Source organism: Gallinula chloropus, assembly GCF_964237585.1.
Source record: "Gallinula chloropus genome assembly, chromosome: 23".
NCBI lineage: Eukaryota > Metazoa > Chordata > Aves > Gruiformes > Rallidae > Gallinula > Gallinula chloropus.
In genome coordinates this window covers 1,229,362-1,241,448 of record NC_140108.1, presented here as the reverse complement: position 1 = coordinate 1,241,448, position 12,087 = coordinate 1,229,362, and the positions used below count along the sequence as shown (strand labels likewise).

General features: G+C 45.7%; 1 protein-coding gene across 1 annotated transcript in view; it reads right to left on the bottom strand.

Moving 5' to 3' along the window:
* Positions 1-4,601, bottom strand: part of MTOR (mechanistic target of rapamycin kinase) — a 67,420-nt gene extending 62,819 nt beyond the window's left edge. The window contains exons 1-9 of the mRNA XM_084274653.1: positions 4,423-4,601; positions 4,164-4,292; positions 3,135-3,379; positions 2,769-2,984; positions 1,928-2,133; positions 1,287-1,409; positions 876-965; positions 689-781; positions 51-185 (exon numbers count right to left, since the gene is read on the bottom strand). Of these exons, the coding sequence (XP_084130779.1) occupies positions 51-185; positions 689-781; positions 876-965; positions 1,287-1,409; positions 1,928-2,133; positions 2,769-2,984; positions 3,135-3,379; positions 4,164-4,292; positions 4,423-4,586 (1,401 nt within the window). The 5' untranslated portion in view covers positions 4,587-4,601. The remainder of the gene's footprint in view (positions 1-50; positions 186-688; positions 782-875; positions 966-1,286; positions 1,410-1,927; positions 2,134-2,768; positions 2,985-3,134; positions 3,380-4,163; positions 4,293-4,422) is intronic.
* Between the last annotated feature and the right edge of the window lie 7,486 nt (positions 4,602-12,087).

The window sequence follows — 12,087 nt, the reverse complement described above, 5'->3', positions numbered from 1 at the left end:
TGCTCTCCCCAAAAAACTGATACACCTGTGTAATAGCTTCATGTTCATACCTCTCTACGGGTACCCTGGTTCTGCTCAGTCTTCAAGAAGTTCAGAAGCACCTCCAGCAAAGTTGGGTACTTCCTGTAAGGTTCCACCACATAACCAGTGCTGGCCACAAGCTGTCCCAATGTCCAAAGGGCCACCTGGATAAAACAAACCCAGAGAAGATCAGTTGTGACCAGGGATTTTATTGTACCTCCTGATCCATCAGTTACTCTACTTCTATAAAGTTTCTATGAGCATTTTAGCATCACAGTGTAAATCAGAGTCTATGGTCTGAAAGCTTCTATAGAGTGCTTTTTAATAAGGAGTAGTAAAGAAAGTGATAATCAACAGCCTCTTAGACTCTGACTGCCATACCATAATTGCCCTCACTTAGACATACAATTCAAATAAGCATTGAAGTCAGTGAGTAAAAGCCTTCTAATAAAAACTGCTCCCTTTTTTCATCTTTTCCTTTAACAACTCTGTACTATGTCACAACAGACAGGTGCTGACCTGCATGCCACGAGGGTGACCATACTTTCCACAAGAGACTAGAGTAACTGAAAGGTTCATTTTAGCAGCTACAATGGGGCACGAGGGTATTTTACTACACCTCTGGTTACAGTGGATGGCAAGTTTAGCACAGCTATCAAACACTTACTTGTCTTTTAGCCAGCAGGGAGGAGTCCTGTAGCATGTCCATAATTATAATGAAGAGCTCATCCACCCACTTCCTCATTTCCAGCCCACTGACCTATTGAAAGACAAAAGTCAAAGTCCTTCATCTAGCATTGACAAAAACTTAACAGCTGACACCCATGGCAATGAGGTACCTGCAGTGTCCCTACCTGTGCAAGCTCCCCTATGGTAGCTAGGACATTGTTAATCACCCCTGGATTTGGATCCGGATCGGGATCTTTCAGTTTCACAATCAGTGCCTGGTAGGTGACAGAGGAACAAATTAGAATGTGTTTAATTGTTTGTATTGCTCTACATAAAATACTCAAAATGATCTTTTTTGTTTATGCCCAAAATGGATTCCATAAGGGCTCAATTTCCATCCTGGTGAGCATTTCAACAGCCAATGAAACTTTGGTTTCACAAGCTTCACACAAATCCAGAACCAAGGCTGTTCCATTACTGTGGGTAACATCCATAATGAAAATCTGATTGTTCTGAAGAAGCAGAACTGATGGTTGTGCACCCACTTGCTGTATCATTGCACTCCAAAGTCACCAGGAAACATACAGAGACTCTACCTTAAGAATAGGCTCCATATACGGACGAATGAGACGTGGAGCATTAGAAACCAGGTGACCCAACATCCTGGCACTCTGCTCTTTAATCCTGCCAACACCACTGTGTTCCAGCTCTGTTAAAATCTGCAGAAAAGACAATGAAAGCATGAGAACAGGGAAATAAAGACAGGCAAAAATTCATTGCTTTTTCTTTCTGTTGTCATCGGACAGGAGGGGAAGAAATCCAATCCCTGCACTTAGAAATGGTATTCTAAACTCCATCCATTCATGTCTAAATGAAGTTGAAGTTAATTACCATAAAACTGAGTAGATGGCTCCAAAACCATCTACATTTATGAAGTGGTGCCATCCATTCATTTAAAAGCAGCACAGAACACTCTTCCTTTGTAGATGAAAAGCACTCCAGCATGATGAACGTGGGGTGAAAAAATGACTGCTGTCCTTTCCTTTTCATATATTCTTCGAGCTTCAGTCCAAACATCTACCACTAAAGGCTCCCTGAAACCTGATCAATGTTTTCCAAAATGCAGCTATTCCCCCACTCTCCCACACATTCACTACAAGATAGCCCAGTCCTTCAACAGCACTTTAGTCTCAACACCAAGGACTCTGTTTTTACTGCAGGCATTCCTCTTTGTTACCTGGATTAACATCTTGCGCAGGAAAGGCATGACAAAAGCAGGGTTCATGCTGCTCAGGCGACCCACAGTGCAGATGGCCAGCTCTCTGATTTCAAATACTTGATCATTCAGGGCCACAAAAAGAGCTTGCAAATTTTCTGCCTGGGCAAGGTGAGCATCAAATCTCTCATCCAGAGAAGCCAACACACAGAAACGTATATCAGGGTCTGCAAGAACACATTTGTTTCTCTTTAAGTGCAGGAAACTCCTGTTCTTGTTATTGCCTTTGTTCACCAACTGCCTCAAAAATTCTTCATAACTGCAGGGAAATGCTGAGAGCTTCCCCAGCAAGAGACACTACATCAGGATTTTACACATGAGAAACAGGGTAGGTCACCCCAACAAATTCAGTACCACCTCAATAACCACTTGCATCTACAAGTGGTATATTTAGAGGCAGTGTTCTGAGAACAAACTCATCTCAGTTTACCATATTGTAACTGAAAGAATAACGAAAAACAAAAATAAAATCAAGTAGGAAGATTCAATAGAAGGGACTAATCCCTTCCCAAACTAGGGAGTTGAAGGCCATAGCACGGAACAGCAGGAAATGAAGTCTCAGGGCTCTGCTACTGAGGGCACAGTTTGAGCATTTTCACTAAGATTCTATTAATAACTAAAAAAAAAAAAAAAAAAATTAAGATCCAGGAGGAGAAACTGGGAGAGTTTCCAATTTATAAAGAACAAGAACTAAAGTTGGTGGCAAATACATTCAAATTCTACCACAACCTGAATAGTTACCCATCCCCATGCCAAAAATTAACACGGTAGGAGAATCCTTTTGCCTGAACCCCACACTAACCTGGGTCAGTTATTCCAACCACAAGCAGTTTGCTGAGAACATCAGCCACAACCTGCACTGCTGTCTGACTGACCACGTGGGCATGACCGCTGATCAAGTGGATGGAAGGTGTGAGCAAGCGCGAGCAGGTGCGGGCTGCTTCCATCCGGATCTCCTTGTGTTCACTGTTCAGAAAGTGGTCTGCACAGTGCCGAACAAACTGAGTCAGAGAGTGGCCTACAAAGAAGAAGATGGGGAGTTTTTAATACAGGTTTACACCTCAATTACTGGTCTGAGAAGGGAAGAGGAGTTTAATGAAAGCGCTCTCAGAGTTTTCCTGCTACTTGTACGTACCCCTCGGCTCCCCGACTCCTTAGTTCATCTTACCTTCAAACTCGAAGCTACCCAGTGTACGAAGGGCAAGGGTGATGCTCCCCACATCACTGGCCTCTGGGATGTTGGTGAGGCTGGGAGAGGCAAGCTGGTGGGCAAGGCCCTTTGGCATGCCTGGGTGTCGCAGAGGCTTGTGCATTAGAACAAGGGAGAGCATTTTCAGCAGCCCATCCTGGATGTCTTTCTTTAGCTGGGGGATCTGCCGACTCAAGTCGTACAGCACAGCTGTTAGCGCAGGGCTGAGGGCAGGAAACAAGCCAGAAGTCATAAGAACTGAAGCCATGAGGTGCACGTTCCACCCTTCTGTTTATGCTTTTGCCCATCATAAGATAACTGTGGGCATTCAGACATCACAGCAACCCCTGTCAGCAGAGCAAGTGGGGCCTTGTGTGAAGTCAGGCACACAAGATGACCTCCTATGAAGGCAGACGACAAACTGCCAGGACACATTGCTACATTAGACAGTGCTGCTAGAACACCACTCCAAGTGTAAGTGACTCCTTGTGCTTTCTAGCCAGAGAAGCAACTACATTTACTTCCAGATGGTAATGGTACCCCAAACAGCTCTGTGCTACCTGGATACTTGCTCTATACCCTCCTGTGCTAATAGCTTCATAAGCCAGGAAGTTTCCAAGACGAACTGTCAGCTCCAAAGGTGAAGGAAAGTAGGACTTCAGTTCTTTGCTGGCAGATATGATATAGCAGAAATCTGCTGGCCTTCAAGAGGTTTTCTAGATTTCTGCAGGCTGTTACCAAGTGTGTTTGAATAGCAGAAAGTGAAGTAGATTGCTTTTGAATTCACTTGCTCTTCTACAAAAAAGTTTATCACACAGAGACCAATGCTCGAGTAACACAGACACATTAATACTGAAAACACATCATGAGCTACACCCATCCTTCTGAAGGGTGATTTAAAAGCAATAGTCTTCCCTCTCAATCTGAAGGCTTTCTGTGTCTTTCCATAGGGCCAACAATGCCATCCAGTGGCTAACAGAAAACTGTGCTCCAGTGCCTTGAACGTACCTCAGGCCCACGGCCAGCATAGGTTCCAGAAGCTCTTTGATGTCCTGCTGGATGCTGGGTCCCATGGCTCGGGCCAGCATGCTAATGCAAGTGAAGACCGTGGCATCAACCTGCACAGACTTCTGCCTCCTGCAAAGGGACAACATAAAAGTTAATGAAGAGGAGCTGCTACTTTTCAAACATCAGTCTTACAGAAATACCTCTGATTTCATCTCAAGAATTATCTAAAGAACAGGTCTCCTCCTCTAACTTCACCTACTTGTGTGCAAAGTCCTTTGGTGGAAGAGCTGCTTTGATGATTTCCAGGACTTTTGGCAGGTAAGCTTGAAACTCAGACCTCACAGCCACAGAAAGCAAACCCAAGGCCTGGAAGGCTGCTGTTCTCTCCTTCTCCTTCTTCACACAGCTGAGAACATGATTCATGGTGTCTGGAAGATACTGATCAGCTGCCCACAAGAGAGAACAATACAGATATTGAAACACATTTAGGTTTACATGGCTGCATCATATTGCAACTGAACCTTTACAAGCACAAAACTAGGGAACAGATGTAGCCATATAGAATTTGCTGACATGAGCAAACACTTGACACTGTATAATGATATTTTCAAAGCCCAGAGGCTTTTTTTTTAATGTTCACCAAAATAAGAGATATGAGGGTAAAAAAATCATCCCATCAAATTTTATACAGAAATGAGATCTGAGCATCTTGTTTTTACAGCAATTGATCAGAAAGCTGAAATAGCACAAGGTTTGTTTCAAGCCACTTGTGCAGCTTGGTGACTTGCCTCCAACTCTGCCACTCTACTAAGCTTGCTTGATAAATCAACTGATCTGCTTTACAGACAGCAGTTACTTCCCACTTTTACTTGCTATTTCCTGGCACATGCAACAGAGGTAAAAAGGGAGACAACTCTGTTGATAAGATTTAGGATGCCTTGAGTGGGAGCAAGAGAGCAGAGTTCAACCTTAAGACTGACATATTGAGGAAAAAACCAAACAAACCAACACCCTGTCCCCCCAAAATGAACAACAAAACAAAAAGAAGGTTCTGTCTCTTACAGTACTGATTACAGAATTCAGACAATAGTTTTCAGTCCATTTTCTTCATCAAATCAACACTGCCATCATATAACAAGTCACACTTATTCAGAAAAAAAGAGACTGTCCTCCCACAGAAGAATTTGCTCATCTTACAGGCACCACATTTGTGCTGCTGCACTGCCTGCACAAGCTCATCTGGACCAAAGAGAGCTGGCTAACTTCCAGCCCAATTTCAGCAACACTTCTAACTTCCAACCATCTGTCTTGTCACCTGTGAATGCTGAAGGACGGAAAGCCGCCAGCCGTGGTAGCAGATTGAGAACAGTCATCTGGATCAAAGAATTTTTGCTGGTTCTGCACTTGAGAACCCACTGGCACACCTGAAAGGAGACAGATTTGGCTCTGAAGGATGGCTATTGGCAGTAACACACAAGTGTTTATTACCTGGGTGCTTTAAGGCATTCTACTGACATGTGGCTTCAGAGTCTATCAGAAAGATGGATAATTAAGACTGCTGCCAAAGAAAGTAAATCACTTTCTCTACAAGAGACAGTGACAAAAGCAGGATATATACAATTAATGAGTTTCAATGCCTCAAGTGAATACTAGGCTAAGGGTACTGAGGACAATGGCTCTACAAGAACCAGCGCTGTGAATGTTGGTAGGCAAGATGAGGAATGAACACTTACTTGATCAAATTTCTCTTCCATTAGATCTCTGCAGCACCTACTTTCCACCAACGTAGACTTTGCTGGGACAGGTGAGGTTGCAAACCCCATGATTCCTTGGTGGGCACTGTACCCCAGAAGACCAGCCAAAGCATTTGACTGAGAGGGCTGAAGGGACTGGAAGCTAGTGAAGGGAGTGATGTGGCGAGGTTTGGTACTGAAGCCCATCAGGTCTTTGCAGTACTTGTCATGCACAAGCTGCTGCTGAGTGATCTCTTCCATCTCCTCTCTAAGGCGCTGGACAAAGTAGAAAAGCAGTTGGGTTTGAGTTTGGTTTTTCTTTTTTTTAAAGAAAACAAAGTAGCTGAATAAGAAATTCCCAACACAGCTGCCACCCAATTCTCCTGAACATCATCCTGTATAATTGATATCCAAATGTCTGTAAAACATCAAATATGCAAAATCCAGCAAAAATATTTGGGTATCCAACATGCAACAGACAGTTCTTATTCTATACTTCTTTTCTTAAACTGTAATTTATCCAGTTTATAGCACTTTCCATCAGAACTTAATATCTATTCAGCACAGCACAAACTTGTCACTTATTTCTCTGACACACTGTTGCTGTGGAACTTCCTATGCTCCAACTTGCAGCCACTGCCCCTTGTCCTGTCCCCACAGACACTGAAAAGGGGCTGCCCATTTCCCCCTGCATCCCATCCTTCAGATATTGATAACCATTAATCAGGTCCCCCCTTAGTCTTCTTCTCTCCAGGCTGAACAGCCCCAGCTCACTCAGCCTTTCCTCACAGGGGAGATGCTCCAGGCCCTTCATCATCCCCGTAGCCCCTCTGGACTCTCTCCAGGAGATCCCTGTCTTTTTTATCCCAGGGAGCCCAGAACTGGACACAACCCTCCAGGTGGGGCCTGACCCAGGCAGAGCAGAGGGGGAGGATCCCCTCCTGTGACCTGCTGCCCACACTCCTCTTGATGCCCCCAGGATCCCATTGTCTCTCTTAGCCCCCAGGGCACAATTTGTAATAATCAATGCTCTGACTCCATGTTCAGATGACTTTTTGGTCCAACAACCCCATTTCAAACACAATGGAGTATTTCCACAGACTGCACAGTTGCTACACATTATCAATCTGCCAACCAAAAAGCCCTAATCTCCATCTCATTCATTTGCTCACCTCTCCCTCCATACTGCTGATTCTCACTAGCTCATTGAGGATCAGTAAGGCACCATGGATTCGGTCATCACGGTTCATTCCTTTCTCTTTGGCCAAAGTCTCATCAAAGCCCTTCTCAGCTTCTTCATACGTATGCTTGGGGGAAAAGAGAAAAAAATACATTATCCCAGTGATCATGCAGAAACAAAGCCTGTGGAAATAAACTTGTAATGCCAGTCAGGAGTTACTGATGTCCTGAATTTCCCAAGAGCAGGTGCAAACCTCAACTAACACCACAAAATTCAGATTCACCCAGAAGTTGTGGGCATTTTCAACAGCACTAATCAAAGAGCCAGTCAGCCATGATGTGGTATAAACTTCATCACAATGTGCATCACATATTTGAGTTCACAACTTGGATTTTTTTAAGGGATTTTTTTTTTTACTGCCCTGTCCAAACATTATTTGATATTATGATGTTTGAATTCATGTGACAATGGCAGCAAAGCTAAGGTTTGGGCAAAAGAATCCTTAACTTTGGCACTCATGTTTTATCTACACTAATAAACCTATCTGCTAGTAAGAGATAACAATAGATAGATGATTGCATGGCTGTAAAACTAGGTCAAGCTCAACAGCTGAAATGAGCAGCAGATAGAGCAATGGAATTCTTGATGGAATTAAGTCTCTTACAGGAGGCTAAAGGAACTACCCATTTTGTAAGCCATTATATTGTCAACCCTTTCAAGGAGAGGTGGTTTTCTACTGACAATCAGACACACTGGCAAAGCTGACACAGGCTCTTAGCTTAAACAGCTCTTCTAAAAACTGGCACTTGATTGTTAGGAGGACCTGCTTCAAAACAATTATCTTCTTACTCTGTACCACTGGGGCTTCTGCATCTCCTTTGGCTCCCGCTGAGTGGTTAGGATAAGGCAGGCTCTTAAGGCAGAAACAGCTCCCTCTCGTATGGCCTGTTTGGGATCCCACACAGCCACAAATATGTTGTCAAAGAATGGCTGCACTTGTTGGAAGAAGAAGGTAGGCACGCTGATTGCCAGCTCACGCAGGACAAGAACCTGGAGGTGGGGAGAGAAGCAGCAGCAGCCTGTGAGGATGAGCACCCATAGGCAAACCACGTCATTTCTAGACTGTAGCATCTTTCATTTAGACTGTTAAGACCCATGAGACCGAGCTGTTTCCAGCTCCATGCTCCTATAGGTCCTAGCACAATGATGTCTCAATCTTCTTGAGTCACTGGGCTGAGGTAGAAGCAATGGAGCAGTGCTGTATCTACCCTGAGAGCAGCACAGATTCTCAGACATGGACTGCCAGCCATTCTGGTCCCAGTCAGAGCCTTCCCACAGCTTTCTGAGCACATCTCCTACCATCCTAAGTAATCCTAACCACCCTGTTCCAAGACAAATGAAGAGGGAAAAAAGTTAACTTACAGCTGCATGTCTTCTACCTTCATTCCTGTCAGCTCCCAGCCATTCCAGAGCTCGTTTCACCTCAAACTCCACATACTCAGCAGTGAAGGTGTCCCCAGCCATGGCAAGCCGGCCGATAGCCTTGGAGGCCATCTCCATGACAACAGGGTCATTGGATGGCAAGAGGTTCCTCAGGTAGTTGGCAAACCTGCCAATACGGGTGGCATTACCTCCTTCAACACCAATAAGACTTGCTGTGGAGAAAGGGAGCAATGCTGTAGGTTCTCCTCAAGACCCAGCAAGGCAGACAGTAGGTAATCCCTGGGAGAGTTAGTATTCCCTATTCATTCCTGAAAGGTTCCTATTAACTCCTCCTAAACTGTAAATCCCCATGAAGAAAGTAATAAAATAAAGCAAGAGAACAGGGCCACCATTCTTTCCAGCCTGAACTTGTTAAGTGGGTAGGAAAATGCATCCAGCAGCTTCAGAGATTTTCCCCATTTTTAGTTTTAAAAAAGAAAAAAACAACAAAAAAAGAAAGAATCCACCCTGGGATCACAGAGCCATTCCCAATAGGAAGGCATCTATCATCCACATGCAACTCCTAAGGCTGGTCCAGCTCAGAGGAGGCAAAGACTGAAAGGAGGAAGGAAACAGACCTCCCCCTCAGCCCCAGAGATGGTCTATGCTGGCCAGGGTACAGCAGCTTTCACTGCTGGTGCCTGGGTTGTACCTGCTCTGGAGACAGAGGGGCCACCAGTGTTCAGGGCTGTCAAGCTGGCACTTTTCAACAGCACTAAACTCACAGAAACACTTTTAACGTGATACCATCAGCTTAAAATTAGATGTTGTCAAGTGAGATTTCTGTAGCTCAGAGACCTCCACACATTGGGACTGGATGATTATGCCTGTGAGACTAAACCATAAGCACTTCCTCTTTGGTTATTATAGATGTAACCACTACAACACAGGCTACCTGCTGGGAAGGCAAAGTATTTATAGAAGCTGAAGATTTGGAAAACAGGCAGCTCTGCCATGTCACAGCAAAAGAACAACCAGAGAGACCCAGGGCCCAGCTGACTGGAATCAGAGCAGAAGCCATGTGAGCTTCTCATGGGTGGAAGCTGCTGTTATTGAGCCAGGTAAATTTAAACAAGAACCAACCTCCTCAGACAGAAGAGAGCTGAGAAAGTCAGCCCAGCCTGAGGCATGTAAAGGAAGAGCACAAACTGCCCTCAGCTGAGCTCAGTAACAGCATTTTCATGTGCTCAGCACTCACATTTGATGCTTGATACACTGAAGAGCTCAGGGCCCATTAAGCACCAGGTTTTCAGTCACTCAGCACTCAGCAGCTCCCATGCTGACACTTACAGACAGATTTTTCAGAGCCCAGCAACTAGCACACACCCAGCATACTGAGCAGCCAGACATAAGGACCTGGTTATAAAACCTCATTTCTTCTGAAAATCTGTTGCTAGAGATGAACAAAGGGAAAACTCACCAGAAGCATCAGGCACTTTCACTCACCTATAGCCAGAATGCCACCCTTCCTTTCATTTGCATCAGAGCTAGAGACCAGCTCAAATATATGATGGTTCAGCTGATCATAAAACCTGGTAGATTCTTCCTGACTCATCTGTGAAAGCAAAAGTTCAAATCAGCTTTGGCCATTATTTCCCCTCCTTCCTCCCCCCAAAAGCTCCATAAATACAATACTTCTTAGGTCACTTAAAAATTAAATCAACTGTATATTACAAACATGCATGTCAGCACCTCTTCTTTGTGTCCTGCACATGTCAAGTTTATTTCTTCTGGTGCTTGACCACCCAATTTAAATCATCAACTCGCCTCTCCCACACAGTGCAGCAAAGGTAACCTCCCTACCATGCTTCACTGCCTATACTCCCAAAATCTCCACCCCTGAAGTACCCAGCCAGTGCCCTCCACTCATAGTATTTAAGAAGGATAAGCTGTCTCATGTGCAGCACTCACTTCACGGAGCTCCATGGTGACATAATGCTGCAAGTCCTTGGCAGCTTTTGCCCTCGTCTCTTCACTGCGACTCTTCAAGCCATTGGCAAATTGCTGGAGAATGGACACAGTGCCCGACATGATGGTGGTGTGTTGGGGCTTGGGAGCATCAAGTCCTGCAAGATCTTCAGAGAGACACTTTATTTTTTAACTTCTTTCAGCTACAAAAAAATCTCTGAAGAGAAACTGCCTGTTCTTAATGCTTCCTCTGCTGCTTACACAATACACAGCCCAGTGCATGCAAGGATGCTGGGGGCCAGTCGAGCAGGGAATTACAAGGAATGAGCATCCACCTTGGGCCTTACAGCCCTACAGTAAAGCTGCATCACCACATAATCTTCAGCCTATTTACACTCTATTTCCTCAAAGACCAAAACATGCTCCAGGAGGTCAGGTGACCTGACACCACAGTGATCTAATTCTACGTCAAAGGTCATACAAAAGCTGAAAAACAGCAGAATCCCAGAATCCCAGGGGTTGGAAGGGACCTGGAGAGCTCATGGGGTCCAACCCCCTGCCAAAGCAGCTCCCCAGCTCATATTGCACAGGGTGGCGTCCAGACGGGGCTGGAATCTCTCCAGAGATGGAGACTCCACACCCCCTGGGCAGCCTGTCCCAGGGCTCCCTCACCCTCACTGGGGAAAAGTTCTTCCCCATGTTGCTGTGGAACATCCTGTGCTCCAACTTGCAGCCATTGCCCCTTGTCCTGTCCCCACAGACACTGAAAAGGGGCTGCCCATTTCCCCTGCATCCCATCCTTCAGATATTGATAAACATTAATCAGGTCCCCCCTTAGTCTTCTTCTCTCCAGGCTGAACAGCCCCAGCTCACTCAGCCTTTCCTCACAGGGGAGATGCTCCAGGCCCTTCATCATCCCCATAGCCCCTCTGGACTCTCTCCAGGAGATCCCTGTCTTTTTTTATCCCAGGGAGCCCAGCACTGGACACAACCCTCCAGGTGGGGCCTGACCAGGGCAGAGCAGAGGGGGAGGATCCCCTCCTGTGACCTGCTGCCCACACTCCTCTTGATGTCCCCAGGATCCCATTGTCTCTCTCAGCCCCCAGGGCACACTGCTGGCTCACGGCCACCCTGTCACCCACTTATTTCTTGTAGTCTGTTCTATTTCTTGTTTTATACTGTCAACTAGGGCTTATAATTACCCAATGATCATCAGTCACACTCTTTACCACGACCGTATCATTATCATATGTGATTCCTTGAACACTTTCATCCCAGTTTCTCCACAGGAATTCGAGTGTTGGGGCAACACAAGGAAGACTCAGCACTTGGGGTTGAGTTACACTCTCCCACAGGTGTTTAGAGACGGGAATTCCACTTCCAGCAACACCGGCCACTGCAGCAGGACCTGTGCTACCACAACACGTAACCTCACCTTCTCCTGGAAGGTATTGCAGAGGTTTAACCCCCCCCGGATTCCCACGTTACATAAGCCCAAACCCAGCACCTGCTAGAAGGACCCGCAGCGACACCAGGCACCTCAACCCCTTCTTCCCCCCAAAACACCTCCCGGGCTGAGGCAGCACACAGCGTCCCCGCGGCCGGGAGCCAGGGGAAGCCT